This window comes from Uranotaenia lowii, chromosome 1 (assembly GCF_029784155.1).
Source record: "Uranotaenia lowii strain MFRU-FL chromosome 1, ASM2978415v1, whole genome shotgun sequence".
NCBI classification, from domain to species: Eukaryota; Metazoa; Arthropoda; class Insecta; order Diptera; family Culicidae; genus Uranotaenia; species Uranotaenia lowii.
This window is the reverse complement of record NC_073691.1, coordinates 196,136,221-196,161,222: the sequence shown is the minus strand read 5'-3', so window position 1 is coordinate 196,161,222 and position 25,002 is coordinate 196,136,221. Positions and strand designations below refer to the sequence as shown.

At 32.2% G+C, this 25,002-nt stretch overlaps 1 protein-coding gene across 9 annotated transcripts in view; it reads left to right on the top strand.

Annotated features, from left to right (window-relative positions):
• The window catches only part of LOC129742447 (uncharacterized), a 584,572-nt gene that overhangs the window by 364,898 nt on the left and 194,672 nt on the right, over positions 1-25,002 (top strand). For all 9 annotated transcript variants that reach the window (XM_055734387.1, XM_055734355.1, XM_055734361.1 and 6 more), the window contains exon 3: positions 15,423-15,545. In XM_055734387.1, coding sequence (XP_055590362.1) covers positions 15,423-15,545 — 123 coding nt within the window. The remainder of the gene's footprint in view (positions 1-15,422; positions 15,546-25,002) is intronic.

Sequence of the window (25,002 nt, the reverse complement as noted above, 5' to 3'; positions counted from 1 at the left end):
AGCTAGCAATTGAATAGGACTCAAAATTATTAAAATATGAACTATTTTAGCTTCAAGTTGCTACACTAGCGAAAGGCTACTTTGAAGATTCTTTTCTTATCCGAACACTATTGTAATGAAACTTACACAGCAAAAAAAAATGTAACGATGGACGATGTAATTTCTGGGGATTACGGATTTCTGTTGCAATAATACATCTAAATGATGTAGACAACTCGAATACGTCGTGAAGTGTAATATCACAACCGTCTATGTGATATCGCATCAAGTAGTCAATGTTTTCCTTTGTTGACGTTCAAATTTGATTTCATTTCAAAAATTAAGAAACGGATTACGGACCTCAGCTGTATTTGTTTGGCTTGTAAGTACTACCAAAATTAATCAAAAATATAAGCAAACCCACAGCTTGAAAAATAATTTCATTATTTTTCATTTTTTAGGAAATTTGGCCCATATGGATCAGCGGTACGAAACATATTTTTTGTCTCCAAACAGCCGGGTACATCAAGACAATGTAAAATTAGGTACCTTTTGCGACTCAAGTTATGTGCAGGTATTTGATGTAATATCACACTACTTTTTTTGCTGTGTACATCTGTTTTTTTTTCGATTTTTGTGGTCTCCCTCGTGATGCTGGATCTGCGATATTTTGTCATCGTGATTTCTGGGCCAAACACATTAGTTTAAAAGCGTGTTTTCTCGAAGTTTAAGGTGACTGATTTTTAGTTATGATTTTTGCCCAATAATGAACGAATACAAAAACTTTATTATTAAAAGTTTTCATATTAAATCATAACTTTGAATAATTGGTCTTAAACCTTAATGGTGAGCTAAATTCGCTTTCATCGATAGTTAGAATCTATGAATTTGTTTAGGATTGTGGTAAGTCGAACTGAATTGATTTAAGCATAAAATAAGTTTTTTGGGAGAGCCTTTCATGTCTAAAAAAATCGTTCGAATAGTGTCATATTTTTATTAATTTTATATGGGAGCCCCTCCCCTACCTCTCTTTTAAATCGGAGTGGTTTGAAAGCATTTAAGAAACCATCTCCGACCCCAAAAACTCTCACAAACCAAATTTCACATTTTCCGAGTCTTGAAGGAACAGACAAAAAATAACATCAAAACATCATTGTTCCAGCGTATACCAATACGCTTGAAGAATACTCCAGAAGATTCTATGTTCAGAAAGTTCAGTTACTAGCATGTTCCATTATAGAAAGTTCCAGAATATTCTATTACTATTTAGCATGTTCTACCATAGAAGGTTCCAGAATATTCCATTCCTATATCATTGTATTTCCGATGTTTCTAGAAAGTTCCATTATAATTCCTTAGAAGAAGCTACAATATTCTATACGTACATAATTTATTGGTATAATTCCGTCGTTTCCAGAAGATTCCATTAGCATATAAATACAGAGTCGAGTAATTTGTGAGTTAGTATTATTCTGCATTTGAGTGAGTATTATTCCGCCTTCCAGTGAGTATTGTTCCAACCTTCAGTGAGTACAAGTGCATCCTCAAGTTTGGTCCTAAGTGAAAATAAAGTATTCCCAAATACAAAAGTGTGATTTTGTGAATCCAAGTACCAAGAAAGTTATCCCTATCAACGTCAGTGAAGTTATTAGAACTTTGGACTGTTGTCGATGTTAGAGTTACCAGTACTCTAACCAAGATTTTCTATCAACTTTTGAGCTTTCCGTTTCCTGCAACGGAACAATCATAATGAATCATTTGATTATGTCAAAATACGTTTGTGTGGAAAAATTGATGAAAATTACTGATAAACTGAATGAATTGTTTCATATTTTATGTAAATGTTGTATGGGAGCCCCCCTGCCTTAAGTCAGAGAGGGTTGTAACTATTATAGAGTCCATCTTCGGCCACAAAAACCCTCAGATGCCAACTTTGACGATGATCGGGTTAGTTGTTTAGTCTGTAGAGAACAGACAGACAGACAGGCAAACATTCATTTATGTTTGCCTGTCTGTCTGTGTTGATGAATGATGTTTTAAGTACCGTATACATCACCGAATACTCTGCAAAAAATACCATTGTATAGCCCAATTCATGATGCAACTGCAAGACATCAAAGTGGGCCAATAACTCCTTAAGAGTTATGAAAAAAATGATGACAATCAATCTAATTTCTCGAACTCAATCCAAATAGTTTTTTGCACTACGAGTCTGACACGTGAATTCCAACTTGGTCAAAAACTTGAACGACTTAGATCCGTGCTGTTTGGCTACGACGCTTATTTTGTCCTAGGAGCCAGGTTTGAGTGGCAAAAATACATATTCTTAAAAACAAATCAGGCTCATTTTAATGTAAGAAAATAATGAAGCAAAAAAAACCAAAAGCTATACATTTTTTAAGCTAGATGTTTCCTTTTGACCAGCTTAATTTTTGCCAATAATTGATAATGAATTGCGAGTTTGCACGTTCTTTCCCACACCTAGGTTCATCTATATATATAAAAATGAATGTTTGTCTGTCTGTCTGTTCCCTATAGACTCGGGAACTATTGAACCGATCATCGTGAAAATTGGCATCTAAGGGTTTTTGAGGCCGGGGATGGTTTCTGTAATAGTCAAAACTACATCCGACTTAAGGGAGGGAGAGCTACCATACAAAATTTGTAGTTTTTCGAAACAAATAAAAGTCATGACATCCATTTTCCGAGATTTTTTCACCCTTTGGGCGGTTTGTTTTTCGTCTCTATGGTCGAGGCGTCGCGAGCCAACGTCGTAAAAGGATAGCAACCCAGGCATAGCATACTGATCAGTGGGAATATTTTGGCGCGTATTTCTCAACCAAGAATATGGGCGAGCAAACGTCGTCGCAAGAGGATAGTAACCAAAGCACCCTGTTCATTGATTGCTGGAAAATTTAACAATAAGGCGCCTGTTTCTCAAACACGTGGGGCGATATGCAACCTAGATGTGTTTTTTTCTTGCTTATTTGATTTTTACACAGCACGTGGTAATAAATGACGCCTAGATGTGACACGGATTGGTATTTTATCAATCGAATCAAAACCAATTGAAAGATTTGCAAAAAATACTTCCATATTTAGTTCGTGTTAATGTAGGTATCATTCGACTTTTCTTTCAAGGAACATTAGAACATGTTCAATTGTTCAACTTTTTCTGTTAAAAAAATTAAAAATTATGTTTTCTTCTAGAAATTGTTACTTCGGCGCAAATACACAACTGAAACGAATTTAGTAATGAAAATGGGAGCCATCGTACTTTTTGCTTACATACCAATTCAAGTACGTACTTAACATGAAAAGTGTTTTTGTGTTACATGGCTGCATAGAAGAGACTTTTGATCCGCTTCGTTTTTGAAAAGCGAGACTTAAGAACTGATATTCAACTGGACGCAAAATTTTTAAGAGAAATTTTGAGTTTACCCTTAAAGTGTTAAAAACAATATTCCCTTCTGTCAACTTACACGGTGGGGCAAGGGCAAACGTCGAACTTTTAAGAAATTCATCTTCAAAATGATTTAATATGTTGGAAAGACCAGAAAGGGTATTCCGAATGTTGAAACTGCAGCAGATATTGAAAATTCTTAAATGTCTTTGTAAATGATGGTCATTCCCTTTGAACAGCATTCGTTAAAAGTGGAGTAACAAACATAAATTTATATTGCAGGAATACTGCAGATATTTCAGTGAAACTTGATAGAACAAAACACAGGAATTCGAATTAAATTCATTTTAAAGCCATTACTCTGACGCATCGGTAAATAAGCTTTGCATTGACACTTGCCCCAATATACGGGACAAATGTAAACTTAGAAATTTTTTAAATATTTATATGTTTACCGTAGTAAATTTATTTAGAAAAAAAGAAATTTGCACTGTATTTAATACATAACTAATTTAATATATTTTTCATTACCATAATAAGTGCTGTTTGGGTATCGAGCCGGTTAAATTTGCCGACCTTCTTCAAGCAGTGGGGGACAAAATTGAAAAAGATGGGAGAGCTCCCATGTAAATTTAAGATAATGAGCTTTTCAAAGAAGGGACCATATTTAAAAAGGTTTTTTTGGGTACAGAGTACAAATTTCAGATCTTGAAAAACGAGTTCAGAGATCAAGTTTCAGTAAATAATATATACCATCTTTGAATTGCAATTCAGAACTGCAGCTGCAGCTCACATTTGAAAGTTGTTGGTTCTGAGGTATGATCAGGTTTTATTTAAAAAAATGCTCTCTAAAATCTAAATTTGAATAAATTTTTACAAATTACATTTATTTCCGGAAGGTGTAGCAAAGCACATCGGGTCAGCTAGTAGCAAATAAAAACCCGGACCTAACCTCGTTTGACCACACAAAACTCTTCGAACCGTGTAGGGCAAAGCAACAACAACAACGCAGTCGAATAAGCGCGGCAGAACGTGAAAATTACGTGGCAATAAATGAAAAGCCACCTCTCAAAGTGGCCTTACCGGGTGTCGCAGCTCCATTCGTTTGTCGTACAGTAAGAAAAGGCCACGGGAAAATTCGTTCTTCGAAATTGGGCGAGGTAGGGTGGGCATTTGTGGGTTTGTGTTTAATAAATGTCATGAAAACTGGCAACAACTCCCGGACCAAGAATGTGGGTCAGAACACTGCGATACGATCTCGGTCCCGTCCCGGAGTTGTTTTCTTCCCCTCAAAAGCAAATAAGCCACATTGGAGGAACTACTCGTTGTTAGACTATACTGGCTAAGTTGGGTTTTATTTTCTGTTTTCACTGGAGCGAAGCTTTCGTGAAACCATAAAATGGTAATCAGAGTAAGTGGCATTACGACTTTTACCACTTGTGTTCGGTGTAAGTCCAAATGGCAGCTGTTGAATGCATCCAGAAATGGGCAAAGGTGAAACACCTACCTTAAAGTTGCAACAAAAAGCTTTGTGATTCATCTGAACCTAGAAACAAATTTCTCAGTAAAAACCTGGGGATCCCATTGGTTACCGAAATTGCTTCGAAAACTATTTCCTCATCAGGATCCAGCAACTTATTCGGCAAATGACTTTCCGGAAAGAAGGGACGACAATAATCGTCCCCTTTTTTCTTGGCAAATGGCAAAGCCGAACAAATTAGAAAGTTCTTCAAGTTCCATTAGCTTTATGCGTTTCGCGTATGGTGTCGTCATTGTTCTAGGTTTCTTCTTCCGGTTCCTTTTGCGCCTAGACGTCTGTCTCCCCGGGTTTGGCCTCACTTACACTATTGTGGGACAACTTTAGTCAAGGGCCTGAATCGTTGTCGTCGTCGTCATCATTGAGAATGGGAGAAGCTTACTAATCCAATGAATGGATGCAACAATTGAGGTTGTTCCACCAGTGCTGCATTTAACTTTTGCGGTAATCCAGTGGAAGTTTTATGAGTGAGGGTCTTTAAAATTGTTTTTTAATTGTCTTGAAACTTAATATTTGAGGTGGCCTAAAATGTTAAAAATATTCCGAATGTGCTGTTTTTTATTAACTGGTCTCAAATTAAAATATTCAAGCAATAAATTTTAATCCCTCATTCGAAATTTTTGCATCAATAGTTAACCATTTGGGTAGCTTTCTACTGCTCGAAGCATTTAGATTGTAGTACCTATATAAAGTTTATATGTAGTATATAATGTTTCCCTCTCTGAAGCCCCTTTGATCCAACCCTGAGTTCCACCCGATGTGACTCAATGGTGAAACTGAAAGGTGCCGTTCCGGAAGGCCCGGAAGTTTCTGTCTCTGGTCTTTCTAGTGTGACAAAAAGCATGTTAGACTGAAGCTGGGGGAAAAGGGTTAAAATAATTCGAAAAGTTTCCTTAGCTAGGCAAGGTGTAAAAGGCATAGTTTTAATTGTGCCCTAATGAAAGTTAAATGACTCTCGTATGGCTCTAAGCTTCCTCCTGTGTTCCGGGGAGCGATGCTCTCGATAATGGTAATTATATTGTTTCGAAAATGTATTCTTTACAAGGATGTTTGAAGGAAATTTTTCTTACATAGTATCATTTTCATAAAATTTTACGATTATTACACAAATCAAACCGTGTGAAAAAAGGTGCAACAGGTGCTCCATGCCATCGCAAAGCACCGTGATTACTCCTCTAATTACAATAATGTACTTGGTTCGTCATTTTCAAATATGAAATTTTATACACAAGTTCTCGGAAAACATTATTGGCAGCGGGCACGTGTTCCTCTCTCGAGTACCGAGGAACGAACAAGTGCTTCAATTACGCGAATAATTACCTCCGTCAATGTTCCCGCAAATGCGCAGAATTTCGACCAACTTTGCCCACATCAGGGGACATCAAACACGGAACTTCCATAAAAATGGCGCGTTCTGCTTGGAGTGACCACCCCACGACATTCAACTTCTGTTTTTCAGTTGCTCTTGAGGGGAGGGTCAAACAAAACAAAAAAAAAACCGGTAACATGTAACAGTGAAGTAAAAGGCCTGTAATTAAATCACGATGTAGGGTGGTGGTCAGGTAGAAGCTCTAGTACATTTTTGCTGTTGCCTCATTCAGCTGAAGTATCGCATTAACACGCTCGAAAACACAAAGGCACCCCCAGCCCCTGACATTTCTCACACACTCCTTTGGAAAGCTTCTATTCACTAAATCGTTAGGGTGAAGAGAAAAAAATGGAAGAAACAAGTACAAACATTACGCCCTCCTGATGATTCAGGTGGGTTGAGGCGGGAGAAATTTTGTGTCCGTTTTGTTACCCTTCTGAGCCTAATTGCGTTTTCGTTTAAACTTTAGGCTTTCGATGAAGAAATAAGCTTAGCTTCCCGGTTAATCTGATATGAATTTTTTGTAGATTTTTTGCTTGTGTCATGGAGGAATAAGGTTGAAAGAGCAAAAATTTATTTTTTTTAAATAAAAATTATATTAAAAAAAAAAGTTTTGAGTTCCCACAGAATCTGATGAGTTTTTGAGGGAATAAATTAATTAAAAAAATTATGATCTCCTTCGGTATCTTTAGCAACTGACAAATTTGTTTAAGAACTAATCAAGTAAGGATGAGGAAGAAATTACTCACGAACTGGTAATCTGCTTGAAGAACTAGCTACTTTCTCCAGGAACTGATGAGTACCTTAACACTTAAAATTCTATCTATTCTATCAAATAATATAAATAGAAAATCAAGAATATTTACGTAAAAAATGTGATGGATTTCAAATAAACTGCATTTTAAAAGAATGCAATGCATTGTATGCCTTCAGCAAAAAAAAATTTTTTTTGTTCATAGAAGTGAAATAAATTTTTAACTTTCTTCAGTATTGAGAGAAATACTTGAAATACTGTCTTTCGAAATTTTTTTAAAAAATTTAGAATTTAACTTTTTCTAATCTTTTATTTTCTGAAATAAGAATTTCTATCGGCAAAATTTTATTCCTCGAGTGGATAAATTCCTATAACTGATGAATCTTCAGATTTTTTTGAATTTTTTCTTGAATCCCATCTTATTATCCACAACGATTTCGAGAATATTAATGCATTCACAAATTGAGCTATGGATAGCTAAGCATAGCTTAAAGTTGCTTGATTATTTTAGCACATATCTGGGCCTGACAAATCCAGGCAGTTTCTTTTTATAAAAACCTGGCAAAAACGGGGATTTGATTTCAAAATTTGAGATAAAAATCCTGGCAATATCCGGGCGAAGTCCAAAGTTTATTCAACAATAATCAAGAAAAAAAATAATTGAAAAACAGTTTTTTCCTCAAGACTCATCGACACATTTTAAATCGTATTTTAGGCTTCGAAAAAACCTTTCATAATTTTTTTTTTCGCAAAATTTGCTCAAAAAATTTAGTTTTTGTAATTTTTGTCATTTTTGTCATTTTTGTCATTTTTGTCATTTTTGTCATTTTTGTCATTTTTGTAATTTTTGTCATTTTTGTCATTTTTGTCATTTTTGTCATTTTTGTCATTTTTGTCATTTTTGTCATTTTTGTCATTTTTGTCATTTTTGTCATTTTCGTCATTTTTGTCATTTTTGTCATTTTTGTCATTTTTGTCATTTTTGTCATTTTTGTCATTTTTGTCATTTTTGTCATTTTTGTCATTTTTGTCATTTTTGTCATTTTTGTCATTTTTGTCATTTTTGTCATTTTTGTCATTTTTGTCATTTTTGTCATTTTTGTCATTTTTGTCATTTTTGTCATTTTTGTCATTTTTGTCATTTTTGTCATTTTTGTCATTTTTGTCATTTTTGTCATTTTTGTCATTTTTGTCATTTTTGTCATTTTTGTCATTTTTGTCATTTTTGTCATTTTTGTCATTTTTGTCATTTTTGTCATTTTTGTCATTTTTGTCATTTTTGTCATTTTTGTCATTTTTGTCATTTTTGTCATTTTTGTCATTTTTGTCATTTTTGTCATTTTTGTCATTTTTGTCATTTTTGTCATTTTTGTCATTTTTGTCATTTTTGTCATTTTTGTCATTTTTGTCATTTTTGTCATTTTTGTCATTTTTGTCATTTTTGTCATTTTTGTCATTTTTGTCATTTTTGTCATTTTTGTCATTTTTGTCATTTTTGTCATTTTTGTCATTTTTGTCATTTTTGTCATTTTTGTCATTTTTGTCATTTTTGTCATTTTTGTCATTTTTGTCATTTTTGTCATTTTTGTCATTTTTGTCATTTTTGTCATTTTTGTCATTTTTGTCATTTTTGTCATTTTTGTCATTTTTGTCATTTTTGTCATTTTTGTCATTTTTGTCATTTTTGTCATTTTTGTCATTTTTGTCATTTTTGTCATTTTTGTCATTTTTGTCATTTTTGTCATTTTTGTCATTTTTGTCATTTTTGTCATTTTTGTCATTTTTGTCATTTTTGTCATTTTTGTCATTTTTGTCATTTTTGTCATTTTTGTCATTTTTGTCATTTTTGTCATTTTTGTCATTTTTGTCATTTTTGTCATTTTTGTCATTTTTGTCATTTTTGTCATTTTTGTCATTTTTGTCATTTTTGTCATTTTTGTCATTTTTGTCATTTTTGTCATTTTTGTCATTTTTGTCATTTTTGTCATTTTTGTCATTTTTGTCATTTTTGTCATTTTTGTCATTTTTGTCATTTTTGTCATTTTTGTCATTTTTGTCATTTTTGTCATTTTTGTCATTTTTGTCATTTTTGTCATTTTTGTCATTTTTGTCATTTTTGTCATTTTTGTCATTTTTGTCATTTTTGTCATTTTTGTCATTTTTGTCATTTTTGTCATTTTTGTCATTTTTGTCATTTTTGTCATTTTTGTCATTTTTGTCATTTTTGTCATTTTTGTCATTTTTGTCATTTTTGTCATTTTTGTCATTTTTGTCATTTTTGTCATTTTTGTCATTTTTGTCATTTTTGTCATTTTTGTCATTTTTGTCATTTTTGTCATTTTTGTCATTTTTGTCATTTTTGTCATTTTTGTCATTTTTGTCATTTTTGTCATTTTTGTCATTTTTGTCATTTTTGTCATTTTTGTCATTTTTGTCATTTTTGTCATTTTTGTCATTTTTGTCATTTTTGTCATTTTTGTCATTTTTGTCATTTTTGTCATTTTTGTCATTTTTGTCATTTTTGTCATTTTTGTCATTTTAGTCATTTTTGTCATTTTTGTCATTTTTGTCATTTTTGTCATTTTTGTCATTTTTGTCATTTTTGTCATTTTGTCATTTTTGTCATTTTTGTCATTTTTGTCATTTTTGTCATTTTTGTCATTTTTGTCATTTTTGTCATTTTTGTCATTTTTGTCATTTTTGTCATTTTTGTCATTTTTGTCATTTTTGTCATTTTTGTCATTTTTGTCATTTTTGTCATTTTGTCATTTTTGTCAATTTTGACATTTTTGTCATTTTTGTCATTTTTGTCAATTTTGTCATTTTTGTCATTTTTGTCATTTTTGTCATTTTTGTCATTTTTGTCATTTTTGTCATTTTTGTCATTTTTGTCATTTTTGTCATTTTTGTCATTTTTGTCATTTTTGTCATTTTTGTCATTTTTGTCATTTTTGTCATTTTTGTCATTTTTGTCATTTTTGTCATTTTTGTCATTTTTGTCATTTTTGTCATTTTTGTCATTTTTGTCATTTTTGTCATTTTTGTCATTTTTGTCATTTTTGTCATTTTTGTCATTTTTGTCATTTTTGTCATTTTTGTCATTTTTGTCATTTTTGTCATTTTTGTCATTTTTGTCATTTTTGTCATTTTTGTCATTTTTGTCATTTTTGTCATTTTTGTCATTTTTGTCATTTTTGTCATTTTTGTCATTTTTGTCATTTTTGTCATTTTTGTCATTTTTGTCATTTTTGTCATTTTTGTCATTTTTGTCATTTTTGTCATTTTTGTCATTTTTGTCATTTTTGTCATTTTTGTCATTTTTGTCATTTTTGTCATTTTTGTCATTTTTGTCATTTTTGTCATTTTTGTCATTTTTGTCATTTTTGTCATTTTTGTCATTTTTGTCATTTTTGTCATTTTTGTCATTTTTGTCATTTTTGTCATTTTTGTCATTTTTGTCATTTTTGTCATTTTGTCATTTTTGTCATTTTTGTCATTTTTGTCATTTTTGTCATTTTTGTCATTTTTGTCATTTTGTCATTTTTGTCATTTTTGTCATTTTTGTCATTTTTGTCATTTTTGTCATTTTTGTCATTTTTGTAATTTTTGTCATTTTTGTCATTTTTGTCATTTTTGTTATATTTGTCATTTTTGTCATTTTTGTCATTTTTGTCATTTTTGTCATTTTTGTCATTTTTTTCATTTTTGTCATTTTTGTCATTTTTGTCATTTTTGTCATTTTTGTCATTTTTGTCATTTTTGTCATTTTTGTCATTTTTGTCATTTTTGTCATTTTTGTCATTTTTGTCATTTTTGTCATTTTTGTCATTTTTGTCATTTTTGTCATTTTTGTCATTTTTGTCATTTTTGTCATTTTTGTCATTTTTGTCATTTTCGTCATTTTTGTCATTTTTGTCATTTTTGTCATTTTTGTCATTTTTGTCATTTTTGTCATTTTTGTCATTTTTGTCATTTTTGTCATTTTTGTCATTTTTGTCATTTTTGTCATTTTTGTCATTTTTGTCATTTTTGTCATTTTTGTCATTTTTGTCATTTTTGTCATTTTTGTCATTTTTGTCATTTTTGTCATTTTTGTCATTTTTGTCATTTTTGTCATTTTTGTCATTTTTGTCATTTTTGTCATTTTTGTCATTTTTGTCATTTTTGTCATTTTTGTCATTTTTGTCATTTTTGTCATTTTTGTCATTTTTGTCATTTTTGTCATTTTTGTCATTTTTGTCATTTTTGTCATTTTTGTCATTTTTGTCATTTTTGTCATTTTTGTCATTTTTGTCATTTTTGTCATTTTTGTCATTTTTGTCATTTTTGTCATTTTTGTCATTTTTGTCATTTTTGTCATTTTTGTCATTTTTGTCATTTTTGTCATTTTTGTCATTTTTGTCATTTTTGTCATTTTTGTCATTTTTGTCATTTTTGTCATTTTTGTCATTTTTGTCATTTTTGTCATTTTTGTCATTTTTGTCATTTTTGTCATTTTTGTCATTTTTGTCATTTTTGTCATTTTTGTCATTTTTGTCATTTTTGTCATTTTTGTCATTTTTGTCATTTTTGTCATTTTTGTCATTTTTGTCATTTTTGTCATTTTTGTCATTTTTGTCATTTTTGTCATTTTTGTCATTTTTGTCATTTTTGTCATTTTTGTCATTTTTGTCATTTTTGTCATTTTTGTCATTTTTGTCATTTTTGTCATTTTTGTCATTTTTGTCATTTTTGTCATTTTTGTCATTTTTGTCATTTTTGTCATTTTTGTCATTTTTGTCATTTTTGTCATTTTTGTCATTTTTGTCATTTTTGTCATTTTTGTCATTTTTGTCATTTTTGTCATTTTTGTCATTTTTGTCATTTTTGTCATTTTTGTCATTTTTGTCATTTTTGTCATTTTTGTCATTTTTGTCATTTTTGTCATTTTTGTCATTTTTGTCATTTTTGTCATTTTTGTCATTTTTGTCATTTTTGTCATTTTTGTCATTTTTGTCATTTTTGTCATTTTTGTCATTTTTGTCATTTTTGTCATTTTTGTCATTTTTGTCATTTTTGTCATTTTTGTCATTTTTGTCATTTTTGTCATTTTTGTCGTTTTTGTCGTTTTTGTCATTTTTGTCATTTTTGTCATTTTTGTCATTTTTGTCATTTTTGTCATTTTTGTCATTTTTGTCATTTTTGTCATTTTTGTCATTTTTGTCATTTTTGTCATTTTTGTCATTTTTGTCATTTTTGTCATTTTTGTCATTTTTGTCATTTTTGTCATTTTTGTCATTTTTGTCATTTTTGTCATTTTTGTCATTTTTGCCATTTTTGTCATTTTTGTCATTTTTGTCATTTTTGTCATTTTTGTCATTTTTGTCAATTTTGTCATTTTTGTCATTTTTGTCATTTTTGTCATTTTTGTCATTTTTGTCATTTTTGTCATTTTTGTCATTTTTGTCATTTTTGTCATTTTTGTCATTTTTGTCATTTTTGTCATTTTTGTCATTTTTGTCATTTTTGTCATTTTTGTCATTTTTGTCATTTTTGTCATTTTTGTCATTTTTGTCATTTTTGTCATTTTTGTCATTTTTGTCATTTTTGTCATTTTTGTCATTTTTGTCATTTTTGTCATTTTTGTCATTTTTGTCATTTTTGTCATTTTTGTCATTTTTGTCATTTTTGTCATTTTTGTCATTTTTGTCATTTTTGTCATTTTTGTCATTTTTGTCATTTTTGTCATTTTTGTCATTTTTGTCATTTTTGTCATTTTTGTCATTTTTGTCATTTTTGTCATTTTTGTCATTTTTGTCATTTTTGTCATTTTTGTCATTTTTGTCATTTTTGTCATTTTTGTCATTTTTATTAACTTATTTTTAAAAAAATACACATCGAGCAACTTCTTTCTTTTATGATAAAAAGTTAATATTTTCAAAAAAACACTTCTAAGTACAAATGAATTTTGAGAAAGAGTCAATTGAATGATAAATATTTTTTCTTTCTTCCCTCAACTCTGATTTCTGCATTCTGTTTTCGATGAAAATGAAAAAAATAAAGGAAGATTTTTAAACCTCAGATTCTTTTTTTTATAGAAAAAGCTACTTATAAGTGTAGTTAAGCAGCCCATAAAAATTTCTTTTGATTCGTAGAAAGGTTGGTTGATTGAAGTATATAATAAAGAAAAAAAAAAGATTTATTATTTAATTTAATTTGTTTTGTCGCTCAAATTGTCAGCAGTTTACAAATTAAAATAAAACTAACAAATTTGTAAAACAAAAATTAAAAATAAATGAACTTCTAAAGTTCAGCTATTTAATTCAATCTAAAATATAACTCTATTTTGAAAATCAAAGCCTTTGGCTATGGACTTCATTCTCAATGATACTATTTTCCCAAATCGAAACAGGATCAACTGTCATCAAAGACCTGCTATCCATTAAACTTTCCTCCCCGTTTAATCGGAAAAGTCCAGGACAGGCTTCCGAAAAGTACAGCTTTGCTATGACAGCCTTTTTCTTGCCAAACAAACTGTCTCGGTTTTCCTTGCCACTCGGTTCGCTGCTGTACCGTCGGTAACGAATCGTAATGCTTCGGCTACATCGCACACGTGCGAGAACCCAGGCTGTATCTGAACAATCTGCTCAAAGCATGCGTTGCCGAAAGTGTTGTGCTATAAGCTGTAGCGAACCCAACCGACAGTTCGGTTTTCATCCCCCCATCCTCCTGTTTCGAAAATAATTTCATCCTAACTGTCGGCTGCAGGGCGTGACAGTTTTTGCAGGACTGTCACGGGTGACTGTAGTGCCCATTCCGTACCCATGCCCGATCGTATGCGCTGCTGCTCGGTTCGAATAGCCATCTATTCGCACCGAGCAGCAGCATACGATCGGCGCGCAACGCGATGTATGGTGCCGGTGCAGGTTAGGCGAGAAGGGAAGGGGAGGGTGATTGGGGTGATCACCACCCGCAGTAGCAAGCAAGCAAAAGGAAAATTCATATGTTCGTTCGAAATTAACTCGGCCCGAGCGAATCTCGGCTACAGTCGGACGGAGTAAGTAGTACTGTCATGCGAAATTCAACGCATTGAAAACTGTCACGAAGATATTCCCAAAACTGTCACGAAGCTTAAAAAATTTTCATACCCACGAACAAACTCTCGCATGGAGTAAAACGAGGCCTCGCTGAACATCGCTCGACCGCTCCTTTTAAAACTGTCGGGGAAGAAATATTCGGGAAGCTTTCACCGAGGTGCATGTGCGACTTTCGCAAGAATACTGTCGTTCGCCAGTACTTTTCGGAAGCCTGGTCCAGGACCAACAACACAAAAGTCTCTAATTGACTTTTTTTGCTCTCTGTGTCTCCAACCAAGTGGTTGGTTGCCCAAAAATAACTCTCGCTTCCCTCGATCCGCGCGATACGGGGAGACAGCTGGTCCAAGCAAAATAAACCAAAAAACTGAAAATCCTCCCGAAAAACTAACTAGTTGCATTTCGACAGTCATTGGAACATTCTACTAGGTCAACCAAACATGAGAAACTCGGCAATCTGTTGCAGCTCCCGGAGAATGGTGCCAAAAAACCGAACCCGAATGGTGGCTCCAGAGAGTGGCGTAAAGTACAAAGTTGAAGCACGCTGCTGATGATGATGCTGTTGCTTTTGCTAGTCAGTCCTTCTTCTGCATCGTCAAGCTTCCAAGGACCAACTTCGTGACGGGGTGAGATTCCATACTTCATCTCGGTGACGGTTCTACTTTGATCCTTCCGAAAGGCTGGAGCCAAGTGAGGACAGCAGAAAGTGAAACAGGGACAAAAAAAAGTAAAATCCGGCGATGGGAAAAAGCCCTCTGTGCTGAGTGTTGATGGAATCTAATTAAAATTTCATAAAGTCGTTTTGGTTGTCTCTCTCGCGAGTTTTTCTTACGCTTTCCGACATTTTTGCCATTGCCTTTGAGCGGGAATAACAGCGCGTTTCAATGTTTTTATTTCGTTGAATTTTTTTTTATGGTTTCATGGTTCTGCCTTTCCATTACCAATCTAGTTTTGAGAAATAAGTTTTTTGTCGATTTATTTTTGAAGCGGTTGTTCAGAATTGTTGCATCTCTGAATTGTAAGTTTGTAATTTTATGTCTTTAGCCTTCGTTTTCCCGTTCCAGAGACCAAATGATGACAGAAATGAGTTTTTATTTCTTCACGCGTCGCTTTTCGCCTTCCTCAAGGCTCCTCCAATAGTGGGCCAGAAAATGGGGGAAAAACTTTTTAATAGTAACTCTATAGTCACATCATAATTTCATGACTTTTCCGTGGTAGTGTGAATTTATTTATATTTTTTTATGAACAATGACATTTTCCTGTGCTAATGGGTTTTTTTTTCTCGTTTTCTTTTCCATTCTCAACAGGATCGAACATTAAGACTGCAATAGCTATTTTAAACTGTATATTAGCGAGACAACTGTGTTTCGAGGATCCATCATGTTCCGCCATCCTAGAAATCATCCCCCGAGTTTGTGGTCCCGTACCAGGTAAGTGGCAATACTGAGCTTTTTAAATATATTTTAAAATAAATTATCGTGAATAACAAATCAAGGAAAACTTCACCCTTTGAGATTGAATAATAAGAAATATTTATATCGTTTATATTAAACCCATCAATGGATTTTAAACCGCTCTCAAGAAGGTTTTCACCAACCAAAACCACACGATTCTTCCTGTTCATTTTCCATTCACGTTTTCCAGTCTTCAACGAAACCGCACAAATTTGCTTATGCTGTTTAAAATTCAACCTAGCGCCAAACGGAAGAAGACGGCATCCATGACTAGGTGAAAAAAAAAGTTTAAATAAAAAGGAACAGCAAAAATAAACGGCAGTTCCGTGCATATGGCACCTCGTGTGCCTCGTGTAGTTTTTAATGTACAACCGACTACGAGCAGCAACGGCTTAATTAAAGAAGACGCCATAAAGTCTATTTTCTTATGCTTCACTACCTGTGCCCGACTGCTGCTATTTTTGCTGCATGTGCCATGGTGAAAAAGTTGCAGCACAGTTGATTTTTACTATTTTTGCCGAGCTACCATCAAGGATAACGAGCGTTAGTTTGTTGTGGACGTGTTTACGAGTTCTCGTGGTTGAACTTTTGGTAAAATTTGAATTTAAAATATTCGAGAAACACAATAAAAAATTCTTTCTCATCTAAAAGTTTTTTTTAAAAGGTATGATTTATGATTTTTAATACTCATTATTCTAAGTTTTGAATACGTTTTATCCCTAAGTTTGCAAATGTCAAGCAAAATGAATAAAAGAACGATGCAGCAGTTTGTAAATGATGTGCAGCAATACAAAATGGTATTCATATCTCTGGTTTGTAAATTCACCGCCAAAACCGTTGATGTTATCAGTTTTACAATACATTATGTATATGAAAAAGAAAGGGGCAAAATCAACTGTCTAAAAATTTCATATAATTTTATTTCTCGAACATTTAGGCCCATGTACCATGAGACCCTAGCAGTTAAAAAGACTTCACCGAATCATTCATAAAAAAAAATGAACAAATTCAAAACCTTTTCTAATAAACCAGTAATAATATTTTTACTCCTATCAAAAATCAGATAGCTGATCAGAATCTGAATAAGAACCCTGATATGGATTCTATTTAATCGGGATAAGTATCCAAATCATGATATGGATCAAGACCTGTGTTAGGATTTGAAGCAGCAGGATCAAAATCTGGAAAATATGAACAAAAATCTTAACCTAGAATTGGATTGAGATCAGATCTTGATTAGCATCTGGAACAGAATCTGGATCAGAATTTGTATCAAGATCTTGATCAGGATCTGGATTAGGATTTGGATCAGGATCCGGAGCAGGATCTGGATCAGAATCTGGATCAGGATCTGGATCAGGATCTGGATCAGGATCTGGATCAGGATCTGGATCAGGATCTGGATCAGGATCTGGATCAGGATCTGGATCAGGATCTGGATCAGGATCTGGATCAGGATCTGGATCAGGATCTGGATCAGGATCTGGATCAGGATCTGGATCAGGATCTGGATCAGGATCTGGATCAGGATCTGGATCAGGATCTGGATCAGGATCTGGATCAGGATCTGGATCAGGATCTGGATCAGGATCTGGATCAGGATCTGGATCAGGATCTGGATCAGGATCTGGATCAGGATCTGGATCAGAATGAAGAACAGGATCTGAAACATTATCTTAATCAAGATCTGGATCTGGATCCAGATAAAGTTCTAGATCTGGATCTGCATCAAGATCTGGATAAAGATCTGGATCAAGAACTGGATCTGGATCAGGTTTTTGATAAGGATCTGGATCTGGATAAGGATCTGGATCAAGATCTGAATCAGTTTTTCAATCAAGATCTGAGTCAAAATCCAGTTCTTTGAATAATGATTTGGATCAGAACCTACATAGATCAAGATCAGATCAGAATCTACATCAAGATCTGGATCAGGATTTGAACCTGAACTTGGGTTTGGATCTGGATCTAGAACAGAAACTGGATCAGGATGTAGAACTAGACCAGAACTAGATAACGATCTGCATCAGGATCTGGATCTGGATCTGAAACAGGATTGAGATCAAGAGAAGGATAAGGATCAGGATCTAAATCAGTATCTGAATCAAGATCTGGCTCAAGATCTAGATCAAGATCTAGATTAAGAACTGGATCATGATCTCCATCAGACTATGAACCAGGACTTGAAGCATCTAGAACGGAATCTCGATCAGCATGTGAATCAGGATGTGGATTAGGATCTTAGATAAAGATCTGAATCTGGATCTGGATCAAGTTCCAGATCAGGATCTGGATCAAGATCTGAATGAAGATTGGGATTGGAAATGGATCAGGATTTGGATAAGAATCTGATTCAGGATTATGATCTAAATCAAGATGTGGATCAAGTATCTGAATCAGTATCCGAATCAAGATCTGAATCTGGATTTAGATCAGGACCAGATAAGGATCTAGATCAGGATCCAAATAAATATCTGTATCAAGACTTAGATCAGAGATAGATAAGAATCTGCATCAGGATCTGGATCTGGATCTGGATCTGGATCTGGATCTGGATCTGGATCTGGATCTGGATCTGGATCTGGATCTGGATCTGGATCTGGATCTGGATCTGGATCTGGATCTGGATCTGGATCTGCATCAGGATTTGGACCAAAATAAGGATCAGGATCTGAATCAGGATCTGTATCAGTATCTGAACCAAGTTCTGGATTAGAATCTAGATCAAAATCTAGATCAAGATCTGGATCAAGATCTAGATAGGATCAGGATCAGAATCAGGATCAGGAATTTGAATCAGTATCCGAATCAAAATCTGGAACAGAATTGAGAACAGGACCAGATAAAGATCTAGATCAGAATCCGGAAAAATATCTGTATCAAGAACAAGATCAGAACTAGATAAGGATCTGCATCAGGATTTGGATCGAAATAAAGATCAGGATCAGGATCTTCATCAGAATCTGAATCAAGATCTGAATCAAGATCTGGATAATGATCTGGATCGGGACCTAGTTCAAGATAGGATCAAGATGTAGATCAAGAACTGGATCAAGATCTTTATCAGGATATGAACCAGGACTTGGAGCATCTAGAAAGGAATCTCGATCAGCATGTGGATCAGGGTGTGGATAAGGACCTAGATCAAGATCTGGATCTGGATCTAGATCACGATCCAGATCAGGATCTGGATTAAGATCTGAACAAAGATCTGGATTAGGAAATGGATCAGGATTTGGATCAGAATCTGGATCAGGATCAGCATCTGCATCAAGATCTGAATCAAAATGTGGATCAAGAATCTGAATCAGTATCCGAATCAAGATCTGGATCAGGATTTAGATCGGGACCAGATAAGGATCTAGATCAGGATCCAAATAAATATCTGTATCAAGACCTAGATCAGAACTAGATAAGAATCTGCATCAGGATCTTGATCTGGATCTGGGTCTAGATCTGGATCAGGATTTGGATCAAGATAATCAGGAATTAGGATCAGGATCAGGATCTAAATCAGGATCTGGATCAAGATCTGAATAAGGATTTATATCAGAATCTATTAAAATCTGGATCAAGATCTGAATCAGGATCTGGTTCAGAATCATGATCTGGATCAGAGTCTGGGTCTGACTCAAGATGTAGAATAAGATCTGAATCAAGATCTAGATTAGGATCAGTATCAGGATCAGGATCAGGATCTGAATCAGTATCTGAATCAAGATCTTGAACAGGATCTAGATCGGAATCAGATCAGAATCTAGATAAGGATCTGGCTGTTGATCAGGATTTGGATAGAGATCTGGATCAGGATCAGAAATAGGTTTTGGATCATTATCTAGATAAAAAATCATTGTCAGGTTCTAAATTAGGATAAGGATCAGGATCTGGATCAGGTTCTGGATCTGATTTGGATAAAAATCTGGATAAGTTAACTTTTACTGAGGCCCATTCAAAGGACTTGTCCTTCGAAGTTTAAATTTAACTAGATGTAATAATAATACCAAAAATTTACGATAAACAAGGGAATTTATTTCTTATGCCATTTTTTCAAACACATGTTCATCACACAAACTCGAAAAAATATTTGATTTCAACTGATTTTACTGAAACGATTTAAAATGAATCAGAATCAATGTTTCAAATCAATGGTATTTCTTGTAAGTCGTAAAAAAAATTCAATATTATATTCCTTATTCTTAAAAAAAATCATAATAAAAAATCCGCATTCTAGGATAAATTTCTCACAAAAAAATCATCAGTTAAAATTGTTTTGCAGAATGATAGAAATGTATGTATGTATGTATGTATTGAATCCACCTTGGGTTTACGGCAGCGCCGCGGTTGTGGCAAAAAAATAACCCACACGTCCATCTTGGCTACCACACAACACAATCATAACCACTCAATGAGACTTCTAAAGGAATGGAATCGTAAGCAGAGGCACTAACGGTATCCAGGGTGAAAAGGGGGAAAGTCTCGAGAAGCTATAACCATATTGTTGACTAACCACGATAGCATGCAAATTATAATCCCGCCGCCAAGGCTTCCGAAAAAAGAGTGCGTCCTTATTTTACAAAAAGTAATCAAATACTTTATTTTCTTCAACCATGCCAAATTCCCTTGACATAAATTGAGGAACGTCTAGTATTCAATACGGTACTAGCATACACGGTAACCCGCTCTTTTTGTAAAACGAGGATACCCAGATGCCCCTGCCCTAGTTGTTTAAATTTGTAATAATGATAATATGAATAATAGAACAGTATAATATAATTAAATACAATATATGTTATATATTATGATATAATGTATTACACTTCAATATAATGTATTATAATATGGCAATTTAATATAAGATATAATATATATATATATATATATATATATATATATATATATATATATATATATATATATATATATATATATATATATATATATATATATATATATATATATATATATATATATATATATATATATATATATATATATATATATATATATATATATATATATATATATATATATATATATATATATATATATATATATATATATATATATATATATATATATATATGTAAGTAAAATGTTATCTAATATATGATGTTATTCCTGGCGATTTTGACTATGCTGAAAAACTGTTAAATGTTAACTAAAAAGATTGAAATGTGTTGGTTTTCAAACATGTTAAAGGGGAAATAATCAATGTAATATAAAATATAATACATATATGTGTATATATGTATGTAAAATGTTATTTAATATATGATGTTGTTCCTGGCGATTTTGATTATGCTGAAAAACTGTAAAATGTTAACTTGTTGGCTTTAAATCATGTTAAAGAAAATAAATCAAAAGAATATTATTGATATTATTAGAAAAATATTTTAAACTATGATCTGATTAGCTTGAATGAATAATTTCGAATGGGTGATATTTAAATGCTGCTGAACCGACAATGGAATTGTAAATAAGGTAAAATGAAGAATTAATTCAGAATCTTATGGTCAATTGAAAATTATTTGCAGGGGCTTATATGATGCTAATGATGTATATCATCAATTAAATTTATTAAATTTCACCTGAAAAATCAAATAATAAAATTAAGAAAAAAAACTTAATTAGCTACCTACTACATGAAGTTTACTTTCAATTCCACAGCAGACCTTGCATTTTGGTTACCTATAACGTTCAACTTCTTGAATGAGAAATGTTTTTGAGTTATTACTTCTGGTTATCAAAATCTACAGTATAATAATAAGGTTATATGACTGGTTAATCTGAAACAACAATGGTTAATTTTGAAGATAAAATATTTTAAAAGTTTGGATCTGGTACTGTAGCATTATAATAAGCTAAATATATTATGAAAGATGCTCATCTATTTGGTCAATCTGAAAACGAAAGTAGTATTTTATTCAAATTATGATGATTTGAATTTGGAAATTCACGACTTATAAACAAAAATTGAATAGATGCAAATGAATTTTGAAAGTTCCAGATTTGAAGTACTGAAAATAACAATAGGTATGATTAACAATTGGAGGAATCAATACGATACAATAAAATACGATTGAATATAATCTAAAATGCCATATGTATGGCTTTATTTAAGTTCTATAGCGGCCTCTTTGGACGAAAATTTTTGCTATGAAATAGAGGATAGTATGTATAATATAGAAGAATGGTGAAATTTAGCTATTATTACGGTTGAATGTTTCAAAATGAAGGAATAAATACAATAAAGAAAGTATGATGAAATTAGACGAATATTTGACTTAATTGTCAAAACGGAGAGAAGTTATAAAATCTTTAAGAGAAAAAAGTCAAAGATTTCAGATTAACTGATATATTGTTTTAATGATAATCATTCCATTTAAAATGTGGTGGTCATATAAGAAATAATAATAATATGATATATGATTATACAAATACAAGTATACGATACAAAAATACATTAGTTTTTTTTAATTGCGGCTTTTATGATGCTGGAAAAAAAACGAGATTATAAATAAATAAAAAAGACAAAAAAAGTTTGAATTCCATATATTAAGTTTTCTAATGTTGAAGTTCATAAAAGATGTCGACCGGTAACCTACAAGATAAACTATATTCCAAACTTTCAGTTCAACATATGGACACGACAAATTCTCATTTTGATCACTTGACTGTTATTTGTGCTATTGATGCTGTCAATTTCAAATATTTATTATAAAAATAAATAATATTTTATATAGTCGAAAGATAACTAAAATATGTCTTAAGCAATAAACTGTAAAATCCTTTTTTTATTTAGTTAGTTCTAACCTGATTGTTAAAGCATTTGCAAGCCCTGGCTCAAGTCCTAACAGCTAACAGCTCATCACACCTGGTTAAATAAAATAAATTTACTTATTTATTTATTTATAATGATACTGAAACAAAAAGGAATGATGTGCATCACATTATATTGAAATATTTTTGGCATTTCCGACAGTATTCATTATTTGTTAACAATACTTTTGTTTCCGTTGAATATCCATGAATTCACCAAACCACTTCTATCTAATGAAGCTAAAATAGTGCTTTAAAATGAATATAAATATACGTGTGCATGGTAAGCATTATAAACTTTAAAAAAAAAATTAATGGAGTTAAATTAGTAAGGTAATTGCAATAAATAATTCACAATTGGAGCATATTGATGATTATTGACTATATCTGCTATCCAGGGCTGCAAATTTAAAAATTAAGTTAATAATGAATTCAAATAGCAATTTGATTTCAGGAAACGTTCATGATGCCTAAACCATTATTAGGTTTTAGCTAATTGCAAGTATTTCAGGAAAAGTTCATGATGCCTAAACCATTATTAGGTTTTAGCTAATTGCAAGTATTTCAGGAAACGTTCATGATGCCTAAATCATTATTAGGTTTTAGCTAATTGCAAGTATTAGACACTCTTCTATGACAATGGAAAACTGAGAACAATTTGGAAAGCATTAACTAAGAATAAAATGAACGATTTAATAAAAGATCTGATTTTGAACAAAATCTTTAATATGCTTGCCTGTGAATATAGCATTTTCATTGCAGTAAACATTTTGAATACAATGAATCGATGAAAATATGCAATTGTTTGTGGAATAAAATATCTACTATAAATATGTTTTCTCATTACAAACAAAAGCAAAATTCAAGACTACCAATTCTATTAAATGAAATATCGAATAAAATATTTTGCATTGTGTCATAATCATGTCATTTTAAGAAAATAGTGTTTACCAATATTTAAAGCTGAAAAAAAAGTTCTGAAATGATTAATCGTATTTGACGATGCAGAGTGCACATTATCCTGTTTTTAATTCTTAAAAAAGGAAAAAGGGTGCTTTAAATTGAGCAGCGTTGTATATTGTATTCTTTCTATTCGATCTACAGATTCTGGAAAAAACTGAGCATTATGCAACGACAAATACTACATTATGTATCTGTTATTTACTCCTTTATGTACCGATGCATGTTTATATACACCTTAAAATTACGACGATGGTTGTGGCAAATATTAATAATTTTGTTAAATCTCTGAACCCAATATTTTCAAACTGTAACCTGCAAACAATTGATTGTTAAAATAACCGAGAGCAACCTGAAAATAGATAAATAGCTCAATTTACAAAAAATAGCCAAATCAACTAAATCACTAAAAATCGATAACAGAACAGGAGTTAGCAGTATATTTCATTGAAAAAAAATTCCATTTAATTAGTAGAAATCTGTTGATTAAGTTTCTAGGTGCACATTTTCAACATAAATAGACCAAAATGTTTGCAGTTATGATTTAATGAAAAAATATTGATTTTGAACTCCATATTATGAAGTTCGAGATGCCAGCGTTTAAACTGCTTGATAAGAATGATCTGGAAAAGTATTCTGAGAAAATATGAAGATAAAATGTAAAAAATTATATTCAATGTTTAAAGAAACACGATTTAAGGGCTGAAAGTCTTAATGATTAAAAAAATACTATAAATGAATCAGTTCATAATAACTAGCAACTTCAACAAGCATTTATCATCGGCTCAACATTAATGTACTTAGCTTTGGCACGAGAGACTCATCATGCAATAAATCCATAAAGCACCTGCAGGCAGCAAACTTCTTCTATCAAAGCAACCATGCAGTAGCAGACAGCACCACTCGTGTCTGCTATCATCATAACGCTTCATAACGTTCGTAACTTTTTTTTTTTTACGCCCCCTTCTCTCAGAGTGCCATTCTATACAAAATTACCAAGCGAGCAGGTTTCACGCACACTAATATGTAACTGCAATCGCGTTGCAATCTTCGCCCGAAGGCAGCCATATTTCTTTTTAATTTTTCATTCACATCTTGCCCAGAGCTAAATTTCTCATTTAAACTATTTATCTATACACTTTTTGGGTAACGGCAACGATATTTGGAATACCGGCTGACAGATTAATTTATTTGAGGGAAAACCCTTAGTGCCTGCCTATTAATCACATCCATCATTGAACACTCGACGTATTTGCCATTTTTTTTCTTCCAAAATCCATTAGTTGCGTTAATCATTGATTTTTCTGGACAGATGAATAAGGCACACTCCAAAACAACCAAAAAATCGCGACGGGAAACAGAAAAAAACACCACACCACAGGACCGACATCTTTTTAGAACACTTAAACCACACTCAAAGCAAGCGACAAGAAGTGAACCGCTCCGTTCGGCCAATTACACGCGAATGTTTTGCAGAATGATAGAAATTGCTAATTATTATTATTCATCTTAATTTGCATTTATTTTCATCATTTTTAGATGGAGGTTGATTGAAAAATTTCGCTGTAATATCTTTAATTTGGAAAAAAAATATTTTGACACGATATGAAACCAGAATTCTTGATTATGAAGAAAAACCATTCTTGAAGTAGTC